The sequence below is a fragment of the Oncorhynchus mykiss genome, chromosome 10 (genome assembly GCF_057628025.1).
Source record: "Oncorhynchus mykiss isolate SJ-2025 chromosome 10, ASM5762802v1, whole genome shotgun sequence".
Lineage (NCBI taxonomy): Eukaryota > Metazoa > Chordata > Actinopteri > Salmoniformes > Salmonidae > Oncorhynchus > Oncorhynchus mykiss.
The window spans coordinates 44,039,102-44,058,518 of NC_143031.1; the positions used below are offsets into that span (position 1 = coordinate 44,039,102).

The window sequence follows — 19,417 nt, forward strand, 5'->3', positions numbered from 1 at the left end:
TTCAGACACCCATACATACCCCGCAAGACATGCCACCAGGGGTCTCTTCAGACACCCATGCATACCCGACAAGACATGTCACCAGGGCTCTCTTCACAGTCCCCAGGTCCAAAAAGGAATTCACAGTAACGATCACATGGAACTCCTTTCTATTTTAATTTACTCAAGCAAACAGTAGTAGCAGGATGATGAACCATCACTAGTCCCGGCTTCCTCTGGGCTCTGTCCCCTTTCGACCCCTACACCCTTCCCCTGGGCCGGATTACCGACCGGTGTTAAGATACTGATGGTTTGTCAAGATTGATGGTTTGTACAGTTGGGGCTACGAGTACAGCTCCATCTTGTTGTCATATCGGGGATAACAGTTGTTGACAACTGTAGCATTTTAGCTAAGCTTAACCCTAATCCTTTTCCTAACCTTAACCTCATTCTCCTAACCTCCTACATGAATTATCCTAACCTGCCACGTTAAGTTCTTCTAACCTGTCACGTTAATTCTGCTATCCTGTCACGTTAGTTCTCCTAACCTGCAACATTAATTATCCTAACCTGCCATGTTAATTATCCTAACCTGCTACTTTAGTTATCCTAACCTGCTATGTAAACAAACCACTATCACCACATAGGACATGCAGCCCCCCAGATAACATATGAACACATCAGTTGAGGGCCCCCTGGAGGTCCGCCCAGATAGCATATGAACAGGTCAGTTGAAAACCTCAACAAATTCGGCTGTGGGGGTGTGAAAGTAGGTGCCCTAGTGGCCCACATTTGGTAGTCCTGCCCTGCCCTTCCCATTGAACTAGTGATTGTGAAATGTAGGTGAATAGAGCGATGTGCAAAGTTCATCAGACTGTTCCAATGTACAAGGAGGATTTGCTCACAGGCGCACATCAAGCGCACAATATCTAGGCTATGATATAGCCACTCGAACTAGGCCTAATTAAAATGTTGCATTTATGTAGGCATTTAAGAAGATGATGCACGCTTACCGGTAGGCTATGTTTCGTAACTGGGTGACGTCAGCTCTAACCATCGACGATGAAATGTGCAGGTGAATACGGGATAAACACATGAACCAAAAGCAAGAAGGGAGGAGGGCAAGATTATCTGGCAAACATGATTTCTGAATGGGGGGGGATGAAGATATATTTACGGATAAATGGCGTGCTATGCTATCGCACTTAACCGATATAGCTGCATCAGGAGGTATAGCCTAAATTGCCTATCGAATAATAACGGGATGTCTCTCGCGATATATTTCCTCCCATCATTGTTCCTCCGCTCGATAGTCCATGTTGGCGCCAATGGAGTGACAACAATTGAACGAGTATAGAGAAAGAAGGCTACTGTGGAGAAGTAGGCTAGGCGACAGCAATACATTAACAATACACCCACATGTGGCACTGGTGACTTAACGGGCACCCGAGAAACAACACCTGAATTTTTTTGTTTTTCACTGTCCCGCGATCGTGTGACATGACACGTAGGACATGATCGAATCAAGCCGTTGGGGCAATTGTAGGAGGTGCGGTAATAACCTGGCAGGAGGGAAGCTTCATGCTTGGAAGACGTTTGCTTTTGGAGGATCGTATTCATACATGGGGCTTGAGTTGTCATGCGGGGCGGTCCCGACTCTGGACCCCCTGATTGTCGGAGTCTCGGACAGATCCCGATGCTCACGGTCAAATCGTTGCTTGTGAGGAACAAAATAATGCCTGCGGTGAACGTTACCGGAGAAGCGCCCTTACTGAACGGGGGCAGAAGAGAAGAGGTAGAGCATTAGTATAGGTTGGGTTGTTTGGGAAGTGTGTTTGTGTGTGTTCTCGCGCGCGCGCTCCTGTGTGTGTAATTGTGTATTGTTGGACGCTAGTGCATAGGGAGCTTCCTCTCGCAACTAGGCATTTATATTAGCATCTATATGAACGATTCTGAATTTGACTGTGTTGTTTACAGATGCGTAGTGCCTAGTTGTGGGACGAAACTACCGCACAGGCTACTATATACAGGCTAATAAAATGACAATTTAGAATTGTCATTTAATAGAATGCGCGATTGCAGGAATATTTCATTCATATCGTATTAGGCCTGCACTGCGTGGAAAGCTCAAGCTAATTGGTTACTCAACCTAAGTTACCACTCAGCTCACAGTTATCCTCTTACTAACCAACATGTTGAGCACAAACAGACCTCTGCATTTCTGTTGGGTCTGAGTTGTATCAGAGTCCCGCTGGTTTTTACAGTAGTTCTTATTTTTACAGTAGTCCCAGTCACGTTCTTATTTTTAGTGCGTGTATTTTACAAGGTTACTTGAAGAGTCACCCCGGGCAAATGGAGGGACGCAACTGCATTGCAGTCGAAGTGGAGGTGAACGATTGAGCTCCCCCTCATCTATTTGCCTGTACCGGGATATGAATGCCACATACAACTGCTTGATATTCAACTCCTCACAATCATGATTAGGAGACATATCTTCTCTGGGGATTACTTATTACAATGAACGGTATAGCATCAGTCCACATTATAGTCTAAGGTCACTAATTATGGTCTGTCAGAGTTGCTGAGCTATAACCTCAGATCTTATGTTACAGGGTGATCGATAAAAGAGAGACAGAGATGGAGATGGTGCCAAGTGGAGAGCACTATTGAGTTTTGATAATGATTGTATTATACTGACACAACCATATCAATGCTCTTAAGTGTTCCTGTTTACATAAGCAACATGTCTCATGTTATAATGCCTTACTATCCCATGAGCATGGCTGATATTTGCACATCTGATGTCAATATGTCCTGTCAGGGTAAATCAGCACAATTCTGTGTGTGGTAATGTGATTTTTTTGGGGGGGTTACATTTATTCTTGAGGGGCCTTTGTGTTCTATTGAATGTTGTGGGGTTAGAGAGAAGTAGAGAGATGTGCAGGCCATCTCTCTGTTTTCCCTTCCTCTGCTTTGCCCTTCATCTCAATGTGAGGGTAAGGCAGGGGAAGCCAGGCCCCTACACACACACGCACAAACTCACATTATGTTACTGTCTGCCTCTAATCTGAGAGCCATTCCCAATAAAGCTGTCTCTCAGGCCAGTAGTTCTTAGGCTTGATAAATCATTTACAGCGGTTGAGTGAAACTGAAATGCTCTATATTTACCTACATAAATCTATATTCTCTACCTTTCTGTTGTTGCATCAGGATATGTTACATTCTGGGGGATTTATTTCTATAACAAGAAAATACTTGTCCACTCTGTCTCTCTTCTGTATTGATCTGCCAGGTACCATTCTTCATTTTCAGGCTTGTCTCATAGACTAGACGTAACATAGTAAACAAAAATCCAGGACACTCAAATTAGTACGATATGTTACTGTTTGGTATGGTTACAAAAGACAGAAGGTTACTTAAGGCAAAAACAAAAGGGCGGTGGTTAGTTGGATAGATTGGGGGGTCGGTGGCATATAAATCTAGCAATCCAAAGGTTGCGTGTTCGAATCTCATCACGGAAAACTTAGCAACTTTTGCAACTACTCAGCATGTTAGCTAACCCTAACCTTGCCACCTAGCTAACGTTAGCCACAACAAATTGTGATTCTTAACATAACATACAAAATGGATGATGGACATCCAGAAATTAATACATACCATACCAAATGTAACATACCATACTAATTTGAGTTTGATAGATTTTCGTTTGCTATGTTATGTCTACCCATATGTCCAGGTTGTCATTTTGGCAACTTGCTTTGATAGGTGAATATGTGGTCCTTGTCCTTATGGCTGTAAGAAGGAGCAAAAACTACTTTTCTACAGAAGTAGTTTCATAGTGCTAATGTCAGTAAGGAGTGGAAGGAAAAGCGATCAAGTGGGAGAGAAATAGCACAGTGGAAAAAGCATGATGTTCCTAGCCCTGACCATTATCAAACATCATGTATAGTTAACTATCCATCACTCTCTCATTCACTCCCCCTCTCTTCATCTCTTCCTCTCTAAATGGCTTAAAGTGGGAGATGAGTGCAGAGTTGACCCATCATTATTATAGATTGACACACACAACATCTGTAATAAGGGAGGCACTAGGGTCATGGTGAACTTAAATGGTCTCTCCCTTTCACTCAGCTCCCTTGTCCTTGTAATGCAGGCACAATGAAACCTCTGTAACTCTGCCAGCAGGAACACACCTCCTCGGAGCGACTGTTTGGATAGCAGCCTACCTTTTAGGAAAACAAATCTTCCCTGCAAGGGCACTGTCATGGCTGCGAGAGGCACATTTGACTGCTTAAAAAAATGAAGCAGATAGACAGATACTCTGAGCTCAGCTCTTATCTATCTGTATCTCTGTCTTTGTTTGCCTTTTGGTTATTTTCAATGCTCTTTGTGTGGCCAATAGTGTCACTGCATGTTTCGCTCATCCACTTTGCTCACTGTCCATGTGCATCCTCCCATGGGGAGCATGAATGGCCACAGTACCACTAACCTCCACTGGCAAAATAAATCTGAACGCACTCTCCTTCTTTCTCTCTGTTGATGAGGTCTAAAAGCATCAGCCTCATCCAGTGTCCACGAAAACCAAGTGTTTAAAAGGGGCTGCATGGTTTGGGTTTCACTCTGCCAGGAAATGTGTCCATGCCTCAAGAGACTGGAATGGTCCATCTCTGGACGAGCAGGGGAGCATGAGAGGACAACATTGATGTTTATTAATGTTGTTTGACATAAAAATGCATTTTGATCGATGCCCAATCATCTGTATTCTTATGGAAAACACTTAATATGTGTTCTGTTTTTTTCTGTTTCTGTTTCTTACAGAAAAATCCAGTTTTAACATCCCTTCCTTGTTTTGTTTTTTGCCTCTCCCATTGTATGTCCTTCAATCCTGTTCCTCTCCTTTTTATCACCCCTCATACAAGTCATAATGTTTGATGTTTTATCATCATTAAAACCCCATTCCCACCACTTACGCCATCATTTTTTCAAAGTCCTTTCCACTTTCACATCCCTTCCTTTGCCCAACTTTACACCTGTGCTCCTGATCCCATTGGTTACTTTACTCATTTAGAAAATCTAAACCAAATGTCTTCTCATATTTGTACCCAACTCTCCATCCCCCCACCATTCGCTTTACCTTGTCTCTTATCCCTTCCCCACGTAGCAGCGTCCCTGTAAACAGTCCCTTCCCGGGTCCCTATGCCGAGAGTCCCACTGGAAGTGCCTGCTCCTCACGCTGCTGATGTTTGGCTGTTTCGCCACGCTGGGATGGTGCTCCTTCTCCCGTGTCACCGTCATGGCTGCCGATGAACACGGCCTCTACTACGGCGTCCGCGCCCGCCTCTACCATGACAGCCCCTGCTCCAACGGCTACGTCTACATCCCGGTGGCCTTCCTGATCATGCTGTACCTGGTCTACCTGGTGGAGTGCTGGCACTGCTTCTCTAAAACATCCTCTCTGGCCCGGGTGAAGATCAGCAAGGTGTACAACAGGGTCCAGAGGCTGCAGCAGGCCATGCCCTGTATCTGGTGGAAGGCCATCAGCTATCACTATGTGAGACGGACACGGCAGGTGACTCGATACCGCAATGGTGACGCTTACACCACCACACAGGTGTACCATGAGCGGGTCAATACACACGCAGCCAGCTCTGAATTTGACTATGCTCAACATGGTGTAAAGGATGTATCCAAGGAGCTGCTTGGCCTTCTGGAGCACCCGGCTGTACGCCTTCGGTTCACCAAGTGTTTCAGTTTTGCCAGTGCTCGTGCCGAGGCCGCCTACCTCACTCAGCGCGCACGCTTCTTCGCAGAGAACGAGGGTCTGGATGACTACATGGAGGCACGGGAGGGCATGCACCTGAAGAACGTGGACTTCCGTGAGCACATGCTGGCCTTTCCTAACCCGGCGTGGCCGCCCTGGTTCTCTCGGCGGCGCATGTATTGGCTGATCTCAGCCCTGATGTTGTCCTGGCCACTACGGGTGGTGTCAGAGTACCGTACGGCGTATGTTCACTACCATGTGGAGAAGCTGTTTGGTGAGAACGAGGAAGTCAATGACAATGACAGCACTGAGATGGGCAACTACCGCTTAGGCCAGGAGAATGGGCAACGCGGTGGCCCCAGATTACGTGTCATATCGAGGGTCAACACTGTGGATATCACTGAACTGGAGTGGCACATTCGCTGTAACCAGCAGATGGTGCCCAGTTACTCCGAGGCCTTGCTGATGGACCTGAACACCAATAACACAACCTCTTTGCCCTCTGCGTTTACCGGGGCAACACATGTCCATATGAGGCGGAGCTCCAGCTACGTCCTACAGAGCTGCCCACGCTGCTGCAGGTCCACCAGCAGCTCCTCGCTCCCCTCGCGAGTCAGGGGAAATGTGGTAATGGGGGCAGGATCTTTGACATATGGGACAGTGGGAAGGATGGGAGGAGGAAGGTTAGCCCTCAGCCGCAGTGGATTCTCTCTGGGCCGTTTGCACACGATGCGCCAGGCCTGCCTGTTTCACTCCCGGAGCCTTGGTGCAGGGATGGGGAGTAGAGGGGATGAAGGTGGTGGGTTTCTGGGACTGGGCCTCCGCCGGGCTAATGAAGAAAGCAGAGGGGTCCTGGAGTCAGAAGGATATGAAGTGGACGAGAATAGTCTGCAGCTAGAGGAGGATAGAGAGCAGGAACTAGAGAGAGTGAGGACCGAGATCATGCAGGGAGTGGCATGTGTGACAGAGACACCACCAGCCTATCAGGAAGCTCTCCACTTGCCTGTGTTGATTGTCCACGGTGAGGAGAGCTGTCATGGAGGGGAGGACCTTGACGCAGGATAGTCACTGTGATTGGTGAAGGTGATGTACAGTAGAGCAGATATGCAAATCTGCTCAGGATAATGCAAGAAATTAGAGAGAGGAGAGGAGAAGAAAACAGGGACGGAGGAAGAATGTGTGGCGATATCAAAAAGGTTGTTAAAGAGAGGGGTAAGGAAGGAGAAAGAAAACAAATGGAAAAATCATGCTTTCCAGACCTGCGAGAAAGCAGTACTGTATGTGAAAGATGTGTAGGGAAACAAAACTATTGTGTCACAGTAGATTAAATGACAGTTATGTAGTTGCTCTTCTTAAAGAGACAGTAATATGTGTGTCCCATTGTCCACAATGAACAACAATCGCTTTGTATCTTTGTTCATGAATGTATGGAAGTATCAAGGAGCTGCTGAGTTAGCACTTAACATCAGGAGTAGTTCATTTTTCACCAAGCTATTAGATTAATTCAAGGGGCACTGTATAATGTGTAAACTTACAGAACTCCCTGTTAGATGCGGAGCAAAACTCTAATGCCAATAAAAAATAAGCAATTACCATTCCACAAAGAGTATTACCATTCCACAAAGAGTATTACCATTCCACAAAGAGTATTACCATTCCACAAAGAGAGTATTACCATTCCACAAAGAGTATTACCATTCCACAAAGAGAGTATTACCATTCCACAAAGAGAGTATTACCATTCCACAAAGAGTATTACCATTCCACAAAGAGTATTACCATTCCACAAAGAGATTATTACCATTCCACAAAGAGAGTATTACCATTCCACAAAGAGAGTATTACCATTCCACAAAGAGTATTACCATTCCACAAAGAGAGTATTACCATTCCACAAAGAGTATTACCATTCCACAAAGAGAGTATTACCATTCCACAAAGAGTATTACCATTCCACAAAGAGAGCATTACCATTCCACAAGGAGAGTATTACCATTCCACAAAGAGAGCATTACCATTCCACAAAGAGAGTATTACCATTCCACAAAGAGTATTACCATTCCACAAAGAGAGTATTACCATTCCACAAAGAGTATTACCATTCCACAAAGAGAGCATTACCATTCCACAAGGAGAGTATTACCATTCCACAAAGAGATTATTACCATTCCACAAAGAGAGCATTACCATTCCACAAGGAGAGTATTACCATTCCACAAAGAGATTATTACCATTCCACAAAGAGAGCATTACCATTCCACAAAGAGAGCATTACCATTCCACAAGGAGAGTATTACCATTCCACAAAGATATTATTACCATTCCACAAAGAGAGCATTACCATTCCACAAAGAGAGCATTACCATTCCACAAAGAGAGTATTACCATTCCACAAAGAGAGCATTACCATTCCACAAAGAGAGCATTACCATTCCACAAAGAGAGTATTACCATTCCACAAAGAGTATTACCATTCCACAAGGAGAGTATTACCATTCCACAAAGAGATTATTACCATTCCACAAAGAGAGCATTACCATTCCACAAGGAGAGTATTACCATTCCACAAAGAGATTATTACCATTCCACAAAGAGAGCATTACCATTCCACAAAGAGAGCATTACCATTCCACAAGGAGAGTATTATCATTCCACAAAGAGAGTATTACCATTCCACAAAGAGAGCATTACCATTCCACAAAGAGAGCATTACCATTCCACAAAGAGAGTATTACCATTCCACAAAGAGATTATTACCATTCCACAATGAGTATTACCATTCCACAAAGAGAGCATTACCATTCCACAAAGAGAGTATTACCATTCCACAAAGAGAGTATTACCATTCCACAAAGAGATTATTACCATTCCACAAAGAGAGTATTACCATTCCACAAAGAGAGTATTACCATTCCACAAAGAGATTATTACCATTCCACAATGAGTATTACCATTCCACAAAGAGAGTATTACCATTCCACAAAAAGGGTATTACCATTCCACAAAAAGGGTATTACCATTCCACAAAGAGAGTATTACCATTCCACAAAGATAGTATTCCCATTCCACAAAGAGTATTACCATTCCACAAAGAGATTATTACCATTCCACAAAGAGAGTATTACCATTCCACAAAGAGATTATTACCATTCCACAAAGAGAGCATTACCATTCCACAAAGAGAGTATTACCATTCCACAAAGAGAGTATTACCATTCCACAAAGAGAGTATTACCATTCCACAAAGAGAGTATTACCATTCCACAAAGAGTATTACCATTCCACAAAGAGAGTATTGTAATAAGATTTGATATTACTTTTAGATAATAAAACAAATAATCAATTTAGCCAATACACTAGTCGTGATGAGGCTTATGTCACCTACTCGCCTTCCTCGAGAACATGCAGATCGAGAGGCCAACAATATTGTCCATGATATGACATCAGAGATATAGTAAATAATCTTTTAAGAGTTAAGTGCACAATTTTCGCATTTTATGCTTTTAAGATGATCTCTTTAATAAATAAAAAATCCCTCTCAGCAATTTGCCCTTCACCACAATTCAAAAGGGCTTTTCCCATGTCTCAGTTCTGCCCACTGTTGCAATTATACATCATGATCAAGTATGGATTTAATGCGGTAGAGTACATACTCACACTAACACTCACACTACCCCAACCCCCCACCCCTCGCTCAGCTGATGCCATTAGGAGCACCAAATGTGATCGATGCTCGGAAGGCTTGGGACCATAGCCAAAAACTGAGCATGCTAAGACACACTTCTATACATCAGCATTAGAGGTCGACCGATGAATCTGAATTTTTGTTATACCTTTATTTAACTAGGCAAGTCAGTTAAGAACACATTCTTATTTTCAATGATGGCCTAGGAACGGTGGGTTAACTGCCTTGTTCAGGGGCAGAACGACAGATTTTCACCTTGTCAGCTCAGGGGATCCAATCTTGCAACCGTACAGTCAACTAGTCCAACGCTCTAACCATTGCACTCCACGAGGAGCCTGCCTGTTATGCGAATGCAGTAGAAGCCAAGGTAAATTGCTAGCTAGCATTAAACTTATCTTATAAAAAACAATCAATCATAATCACTAATCCAGTTTGGCAGGCAATATTAACCTGGTGAAATTGTGTCATTTCTCTTGCGTTCATTGCACGTAGAGTCAGGGTATATGCAACAGTTTGGGCTGCCTGGCTCATTGCGAACTCATTTGCCAGAATTGTAAGTAATTATGACATAACATTGAAGGTTGTGCAATGTAACAAGAATATTTGGACTTAGGGATGCCACCCGTTAGATAAAATACCAAACGGTTCTGTATTTCACTGAAATAATAAACGTTTTGTTTTCGAAATGATAGTTTCCGGATTCGACCATATTAATGACCAAAGGCTCGTATTTCTGTGTGTTATTATGTTATAATTAAGTCTGATTTGATAGAGCACTCTGACTGAGCAGCAGCAGGCCCGTTATCATTCATTCAAACAGCACTTTCGTGTGTTTTGCCAGCAGTTCTTCGCAAGCACAGCGCTGTTTATGACTTCATCATCCTAATGACTGGTGTTACCGATGTGAAATGGCTAGCTAGTTAGTTGGGTGTGCGCTAATACCGTTTCAAACGTCACTCACTTTTAGATTTGGAGTAGTTATTCCCCTTGCGCTGCAAGGGCCGCGGCTTTTGTGGAGCGATGGATAACGCTGCTTCAAGTGTGGCTGTTGTCCGGAAACGGAAGCTATACTGTTACACTGGCAATACTAAGGTGCCTATAAGAACATCCAATAGTCAAAGGTATATGAAATACAAATGGTATAGAAATAAATAGTCCTATAAATTATTATTAACTACAACCTAAAACCTCTTACCTTGGAATATTGAAGTCTCATGTTAAAAGGAACCACCAGCTTTCATATGTTCTGAGCAAGGAACTTAAACGTTAGCTTTTTTACATGGCACACATTTTTGCTTGGCACGTATTGCATATTGGCACATATTACTTTCTTCTCCAACACTTTGTTTTTGCATTATTTAAGCCAAATTGAACATGTGTCATTATTTATTTGAGGCTAAATTGATTTTATTGATATATTATATTAAGTTAAAATAAGTGTTCATTCAATATTGTTGTAATTGTCATTATTACAAATAAATAAATCGGCCGATTAATCGGTATCGGCTTTTTTGGTCCTCCAATAATCGGTATCGGCGTTGAAAAATCGTAATCGGTCGACCTCTAATCAGCATACACACATGCCAGTAAGTGGACAAATTATTCAGCACAATAATAACAATAAAGTGATACATTGTTGTGAATGTGGACCGACATTTCAAAGAATGGCCATGTAAACATTTACAAGTATGAAGATATTGACACGGTCGAGGACAGAGGTACCGAACAACTAAGTGTGTTGGGTGACTCATCTCAATCCTATCAGCACTCTAAAACCACACCTTATCTTGAAAAGAGTCCTGTATGTATTCATTCTGCTGTGTCTAATGTGTTACCAGTACAAATTCAAATTGTTGTTGATGAACATGATGATTATGATGGTGTTGGTGGTACAGAAGCACTAATAAAGTAAGTCTGGATATATCTACATGTTCTGATAACTGATAATAATGCTCTCTATATTGACTGAGAATAACAGTGCAATCTATTTGATTTTAAACTACCGGTGTATATGGGAAATAACATCTCCCTCTAGTGACAAGCACAGTAACTGTTTGAAATACCATCAGGTCTACCATTACTGTTGTTGTAACCAGTGTTGTTGTACCTACATATTGTAACCAGATTTATATATATATATATTTTTTACAGAATTAGAAGTGTTGGTTTTGGTTCTCACTACATCCATGCATGACTGTCTGCATGCAAGCAAAGCAACCAATTTCATTTCATTTGGCTCCTAGTCTCCCTCCCTCCGACCCTAAGCTCGTTTTAAAGGGCTAGGCACCCGTCACATTTCATATGACAAAGGAGAGTCTGCACATCAGCTGCATGGGAATCTACCAGTAATTGTTAAATATAGGTACAAACCCTTCAGGTGAAGAGGAGAGAAGAAACTGCTGCAGCACATGTTCCATTTTCAGATGTGACCATTTTCACACTGGTAAGTGGCCCTTCCAAGATTATAGACATACATTCAGTATTATGAGTTTGTATAAATCAGAGCAAAGTGTTTAAACTCTGAAAGCAAAACGTGGTACTATGCAGTTATGCAATAACTTTGGTAACCACAATGTAATTATAATGCAATTATGCAGGCAGTTACAATTACATATAATGTTTTATTGTCACATGCAACGTGTTATCCAGAAATGACTTTGGTTTCACTTATGACGCCAAATGTAACACTGTCCTTTTGTGGTTGAAAAGGTGTCTTGAGTGTTTGAAATGTGTTAGCTGACGTTACTAGCACTGGGGAGAGATAAGCTCAACAGTAAGCTACCTGCAGACGTCTCATGGGCTGATGAATCAGACTGATGCTGCTGTCATGAACATTTCGGTGTTTATTCATATTTAGTGGTTTTAAGATGGTGTTGAATCACTAGGCTACACCTCAGTGCAAATCCAAGTAGGATGTTTATGCTCTACTTTGGTTGTTGCACAGTGTGTGTGTGTGTGTGTGTATCCTCAGTGATTTTCCTTCAATATTTCACTTTACCCCGGCCCGTACAATGTCTCAGGAGCAGGTGAATTCTGTTTTGAACAACATGTAGAGCCTGTTGGCAGAGGCAACGCGGCTAAGGGCCGAGTTCCATGAGCAGAGCACACAGTTGGCTCTAGTGAAAGCTCATCAGAGGGGGGAGGGCCTGGGTCAGCAGAGAGAAGCAGCAAAGCTAGACATGTTTAACAAACGCAGGCAGCTGGAGCAGCTCCTGGACACCAAGGCTGCCGTTGAAGCAAAAGAAAGACAAGCTTGCAAACTCAGCAAGCAACTGTAAGAGATTGGAGAGGGAGAGGGAGTAAAGAAGAGGGCAGAGAGGAGAGGGATGGATTGATGTTGAGAGGAGGGAATAAATGTGGCAGTGTTTGGGAATGGAGACTTATTGTAGTTAATGCCATTTATAAACTGGGCGGGTCGAGCCCTGAATGCTGATTGGCTGATAACCATCTTATATCAGACCGTATAAAACGGGTATGACAACATTTATTTCATGTGTCAGTGGTTGGGAATGGAGACTTACTGTAGTTAATGCCATTTATGAAGGTTGTGATGGAGTGAATCTGGAACAATGTTTGTTATTTATTTGCAAACCTTTTTCTCATAAAATGTTCCCACTGTAACTCATATTCAGTACTAGAAAATAACTAGTAACAATGTAACTGTACTTCATTAATAATGACTTCATAATCAATAAAGTTTTTAGTAATGACAGAGATTTTGCTTTGACAAAAACACATGAAATACACATGAAATGTTTGACTTTCACAGCTGTTACATCAATCAGTATACATTGAGCCGGTCATTTTACGTAACAGGAAGTGACTGAATTGTGTAACTAATTGGTTAAACTGAATATACAAAAATGGAAGAAGTTACCTCCAATGTTAATTGTACTGTTCCCACTCTTCCAAAGGGAAAACACATTGTAGTTAGGGCGCCCCATTGCTGGCCTAAATTAGAGGTTGTAATGCCTTTAATGTCAGTACTGAGTGGCTTTATCAAAAGGAATCTCAGTTTCATATTTAATAAAAGGACTTATCCATATGACAGAGTCGGGGCAAATTCAGCCCATTTAAGTAAAATGTGTATGGTAGACTTTTTCATACTGCAGTGGAATCTAATTACATTACCAATAATTGAGTACATCCGGTTTTATGACCCACTGTTATCCCTGTCTTGAGCTTGGGACAAAACTAGGTTGTTGCATGCAGGGACCTGTATTCAAGTACACATTGGTCGTGTTGCCCTGCTCAGACGTTGCATGCATCAACTAATGGTTGTGTGCCACGTCATCGACTGTGCCGTTGGGCACCAGATTACTATAACGTGCTAAAACATATGGTTTAGCTGATATGTAAAATACCTATGTATGTGTTGTAAGATCTGGCATTCGTCAGCAACGTCTGAGCAGAGGAACACAACCATTATGGCACCCATCTGGCTTGGTGTGGTCGGTGGCGTCAGACAGGACGGTGGAAGAAGGGCTCTGTTTCAGACACGCTCCATTCTGACCTTGAGCCTAACCCCTGACGTTTCTGGACAAACACCACCACCACGATCTGCACCCAGAAGAAGAAGTTCACCCACACGGACTTCTGGGAAAGACAAAAGAAGACTGCAGAGATGAAGAATAAAATACACGGGTTTAAATAACAATGACAACACACGATCTGTGGTTTTGACGCAGCTTGTGGTCTGATAAGGCAATAACGTTTTGATGTGTTAGTTAATATTATGATATGCACAGTGTCAGAACAGACCTCTGCATTATACAATCCCGTGTAGAACTGACTTCCATTGTAGGGACTGACCCAGGTTTTATTCTCAGCTTCTTCACAACTGAAATGAAAGAAGTCCTCCAAATGAACAAGAATGGCATACAATATTTCACATTTCACATATGGTATGAGAAACAAGAGGGCACTGAGCTAAGAGGTGATACGGGAGAAGACAGGGAAAAAAAGGCAGCCATCTCACCTGGTTATGGAGGGCACGTTGTGGAGGGCAGACAGACAGAGGCGGTCCCTGCCGATCCTCAGGGTACACCCTGACACCGCCAGGAAAAACAATATCTTCATACACACCCCCAGAGTCACATTCAGCCACAGTCTTTCCCTGGGGGTGCAGGACAGGAAGTAAAGAAAGTCCACAACAAACAAATCAAATCATTTCTGCTTTGCTGCCACACTACTAGGCATGGAAAGGCTGTCTCTCACCTCTTGACCTCCTCTTCCACACAGCTGGTATAGATCCAGTAGAGGGTGAGGCAGAAGCAGTAGATGGCCACAGACACGGAGATGGCTGACACAAAGTAGCAGAGGGAAGGATGGCTGGGGTTCTCCAGGATCAGGCCAGATGTGTTGTACTCAACAGTCCCATAAAGAATGCACTGCCCTGTAAAGTGGCCCTGCATGACACAATACAGATGCATTCAGTATAACTATACCATTTATCCTACAGTATGCAATTGAAATGATACCTCTACGATGATGGTACAACAACAAAAACACGTTTTTTCTTTTTATTATCTCTTACCAGATCTGATGTGTTATATTCTCCTACATTAATTTCACATTTCCACAAACTTCAAAATGTTTCCTTTCAAATGTTATGAAAAATATGCATATCCTTGCTTCACATCCCGAGCTACAGGCAGTTAGATTTGAGTATGTCATTTTAGGCGAAAATTGGAGAAAAAAAAAGTTGGATCCTTAAGAGGTTTTAATGCACTTTACACAACCTATAACAATTGAAAGTATCTTCACTGGACATTGACAGCAAGAGAGCTTGGTCAGCCATGGCGAGATACACATGCTCTCAAATTAACATCCCTTAATAGGCAGGGAAACAGAGTGAGGTCTGTCACACACAGACCTCACTGTGTTTCCTGGCCTGGGTAGGGACGCACAGAAGAGCTTAATTCAACTTGGAGAGGAATGCTTGAGAAATTCCATTCATCCATTCATGTGCACAAATGTACAGTTATATTCTTTTAGGACATTAGATGACGATTATATGGTGCCATTGGGCCATGTGAAACAGTCGGGAGGACTCTGAATGTAGATCTCATGTTTCATTTTCCTGTCTCTCAACACATTTCATTTCAAAGTCATTGCCATCTGTATGAAAATCCCACATGAAAAAATACTATAGTATACGTTAGTATTACAATATTTTTATATAGTAATATTTATATATAATATATATCATCTCAGGCCTAACAACACCCTTGCCAATATATCCTTCAAACACCGGCTTCTCAGTCATTATCACTTAACTATAGTATGCACTGTAGTGTTTTTGCAAACTTTACTGTAGTATTGTAGTATAGTATTGTAGTGTTTTGTATTATTATCATTTTTTATTATATATTTTTTTGAGGAGGCTTTCACCTTGAGGAATCTTACTGAACGACATTAAAATAGCAAATTGTCCATAACCAGTATTTAGGTAGGACACTTCTGCTCTTTTCTATAACCTGTAGGGAACACAATATATGGTATGTACTTGGCATGTAGGTTTTTCAGTCATGAGTGGCACAAATTGTGATATGGGGGGATGGGGAATGGGCAGGACATACGCAAATGTTATACAGTTGAAGTCGGAAGTTTACATACACTTAGGTAGGAGTCATTAAAACTAGTTTTTCAACCACTCCACAAATTTCTCGTTTACAAACTATAGTTTTGGCAAGTCGGTTAGGACATTTACTGTGTTCATGACACAAGTAATTTTTCCAACAATTTTTTACAGACAGATTATTTCACTTATAATTCACTGTATCACAATTCCAGTGGGCCAGAAGTTTACATACACTGAGTTGACTGTGCCTTTAAACAGCATGGAAAATTCCAGAAAATGATGTCATGGCTTTAGAAGCTTCTGATAGGCTAATTGACATAATTTGAGTAAAATGAAGTGTACCTGTGGATGTTGTGGTAGCAGAGTCAGAATTCTTTAGGTAACATTGATAAATAAGATGTTTTATTAATTTTTATAGTATGCTTATGTGAGAAAGTTACTTGGGCCCAGAGAGGGGAGAGGTCGGGTTAGTCTTATCTGTGAATGTGTCTGTAACTATTCCTAAACCATGTGAAGGGATGGTGTGATTAATGGGGAACCAGTTAGTTGGCTCCACAATGTCTGTGTGCCAGTCACTTCTCTCTGTAAGCTTGTCCAGGAGGGGTTGTATTTTTTATGGGAGTATCTAGAAATTGACAATTGATATATGCCATTGCATGAGGTAATGTTTTGGTCCTAAATGGTACCAAGAACGAGATAAGAACTTTGTCTAAGAGGGCTAACTGAAGGATAATTTATAGCTAATGCTGTCTGGCTATAGGATACTCCTTTTTTCTGGTAAAAGGTTATTTGTGTAATGTTCCTAAGATCTGTTATTTGTCATGTGAGTTTAGATGGGTGTGTCTTTGCTATAAAGGATCTCAGTTGCCATTATGTTGACACTCTCAGAGAATTCATTTATGGAGACTGAATTGATCCGAGAGTCACAGGGCTATGGTGAAGCTCATATAATTAAAGATGGACTTTATGATAACTCTGACTTGTGTGTGGTTTGCTTTCTCATGATTTGGTAATACAGGAAATTTCCACGACAATGTGTTTCAAGGCCTACCTTCAAACTCAGTGCCTCATTACTTGACATCATGGTAAAATCAAAAGCCCTCAGATTTTTTTTTAGACCACCACAAGTCTGGTTCATCCTTGGGAGCAATTTCCAAATGCCTGAAGGTACCACGTTAAACGTGGATATATTGAAGCAACATCTCAAGACATCAGTTAAAGCTTGGTCGCAAATGGGTCTTCCAAATAGACAATGACCCCAAGCATACTTCCAAAGTTGTGGCAAATGGCTTAAGGACAACAAAGTCAAGGTATTGGAGTGGCCATCCCAATCTCAATTCTATAGGACCTCAATCGTATAGAATATTTGTGGGCAGAACTGAAAAAGCGTGTGCAAGCAAGGAGGCCTACAAACCTGACTCAGTTACACCAGCTCTGTCAGGAGGAATGGGCCAAAATTCACCCAACTTATTGTGGAAAGCATGTGGAAGACTACACAAAACCTTTGACCCAAGTTAAACAATTTAAAGGCAATGCTACCAAATACTAATTGAGTGTATGTACACTTCTGACCCACTCATTCTCTCTACTATTATTCTGAGATTTCACCTAAGAATTTTTACTGGGATTAAATGTAAGTAATTGTGAAAAACTGAGTTTAAATGCATTTGGCTAAGGTGTGTGTTAACTTCCGACATCAACTGTATATGAGCATATCGATACAGTGTGTAGTGTATTATTCTACAGTATACTACAAAATTCAATAATAAGAACATCACGATCGAAGGAAACTAAAGTGTGCAGTATAGTATTCTACAGTATTCTACAAAATTCTGTAGTAAGCACTACACAATCGAGGGATACTCCAGTGTGCAGTATAGCTTTTTACAGTATACGACAGTTTACTACAGAATACTATAGAATTCTATAGTAAGTACTATAGTATTATATAGTAAACTGTAGTATTTTTATGTGGAATTGTAGCCTAATCTATTGCAAAGTCACTGCATGCAACAATTTTGCATTTAGGTGAAGTCCACTAAGACATTGTATAAGCCGGTAGGCCTAGCGAAGAGTCATCAATGATATTCACTGACTTCACATGATCACATGATTATCTCTGCTGATTTCATTTCTTTTTTCATTATAGGCTAGCCCCCATGTTTTGGGATGTGTTGCAAATTCCGAGATAAAAGCAGGAAAAGACAACATAATATAGGAGAAAGTTCCTTGAAAGTCTGATAAAACATCTCCCATAACGGATGTAGCAGCTAAAAGTTTGACCCGTCGTTGAGAGGACGATAAAAACATATCCCATGTAAGCTTTACATCTAGCAGCCTACCAGTAGCCTAGCGTCGGTTTGAGGAGGGTGACAGCAGACAGTAGCCTTGGCTATGTGTGGACATGTTGTCAACACATTTCTATTGATATTGGTTTTTTTTATACAGGGATAAAAAGAGTTCTCAAGTTTAGAATGTATCATAGGCGGTTGAAAGTTCCCGACATTTCAAACATTCATGCATTCGTACCTGGGTGATTGTCAGAGAAGCAGCGGACATTATTCCACAGATGAAACAGCCTGCGTAAAGTACGAGCTCCAAAACGAGCAGCCACGGCAACACCATCACGAACACCTCTGCAAAGCCATCCTATAATACCCATCGAGGACACCCTAGCACCCGGACAACGCACTCCGTTCCAAGCGTGTTAAATTGTGCGTAAAGGTCTACAATGGAGACACTCTTAACTGTGAGCTCTGACTTTTTTTTTTGCAACAATGTACCTATTCAAGCGTTTTGTTCATTATAAGCCGCAATTGAATGTGGCCAAGGAATGCAATGCATTTATTAGAATTGGTTGATTGTAAGATTGGGATGGAATGCTTTATGACTATCTAACAATGTTGTTGTCTTATTAGATGTGAGTCCCGACTCCCGAGGACTCCACCAGGATTCCCTATTACCATAATCCAGTTTAGAATTCCATGCACAGAAATGCAAAGCCAATTTTTGCCTCTTGTATTGTTCTCCTCTGAGAGACTGGAAAATGTGTGTGTGTGTGTGTGTGTGTGTGTGTCTGTGTGTGCGTGTGTGTGTGCGCGCATCATCAGCAGTAGCTTTCGTCTGTCTCTGGCGGTTTGTGATTAATTTGTAAGTATTCCAGAGTGATGAGAGAACATTTGTCAGCCGAACACTTTTCTTTGCTGATTTGCTAAGTTAAACTGTTGCTTAACTACGGTTGTAAACTACTAGTTTTAATCCCAATAATATTTTCTTCAAAGTAAAATAAAACAACATATAAACACCTTAACTTCATACAAATGTTCTGTTTTCCACAATGTAGCCTACACCTGAGCGACCGGGAGGTGGATGTCTCAGACATTCAATATCTGCTGGGTACCACAATAAT

The 19,417-nt window shown here is 41.8% G+C and overlaps 2 protein-coding genes across 2 annotated transcripts; one reads left to right on the forward strand and one right to left on the reverse strand.

Annotated features, from left to right (window-relative positions):
• Nucleotides 1-850: 850 nt before the first annotated feature.
• Nucleotides 851-7,344, forward strand: LOC110533965 (transmembrane protein 151B-like). Its single transcript, XM_021618562.3, has 2 exons — nucleotides 851-1,774; nucleotides 5,141-7,344. Exons 1-2 carry the CDS (start codon nucleotides 1,619-1,621, stop codon nucleotides 6,803-6,805), a joined length of 1,821 nt encoding a protein of 606 aa, XP_021474237.2. The 5' UTR covers nucleotides 851-1,618; the 3' UTR covers nucleotides 6,806-7,344.
• Nucleotides 7,345-12,985: 5,641 nt separating this feature from the next.
• Nucleotides 12,986-18,789, reverse strand: tmem179bb (transmembrane protein 179Bb). The gene is made up of 5 exons (XM_021618563.3): nucleotides 18,538-18,789; nucleotides 14,643-14,833; nucleotides 14,404-14,541; nucleotides 14,187-14,265; nucleotides 12,986-14,021 (listed from the first exon to the last, which is right to left on the reverse strand). The coding sequence occupies exons 1-5, from the start codon at nucleotides 18,631-18,633 to the stop codon at nucleotides 13,887-13,889; spliced, it is 639 nt and encodes a 212-aa protein (XP_021474238.1). The 5' UTR covers nucleotides 18,634-18,789; the 3' UTR covers nucleotides 12,986-13,886.
• Nucleotides 18,790-19,417: the final 628 nt, after the last annotated feature.

Bases quoted from the DNA above. Each gene is read 5' to 3' on its own strand.
- LOC110533965 (XM_021618562.3), top strand. From the start codon at position 1,619: ATGCGGGGCGGTCCCGACTCTGGACCCCCTGATTGTCGGAGTCTCGGA. The intron at 1,775-5,140 runs GTAGAGCATTAG...TTCCCCACGTAG, and splicing joins ACGGGGGCAGAAGAGAAGAG to CAGCGTCCCTGTAAACAGTC.
- tmem179bb (XM_021618563.3), bottom strand. From the start codon at position 18,633: ATGGTGTTGCCGTGGCTGCTCGTTTTGGAGCTCGTACTTTACGCAGGC. The intron at 14,266-14,403 runs GTGAGATGGCTG...CTTTCATTTCAG, and splicing joins AACGTGCCCTCCATAACCAG to TTGTGAAGAAGCTGAGAATA. The intron at 14,022-14,186 runs GTCTGTTCTGAC...TGTCTTTCCCAG, and splicing joins CGGGATTGTATAATGCAGAG to AAGTCCGTGTGGGTGAACTT.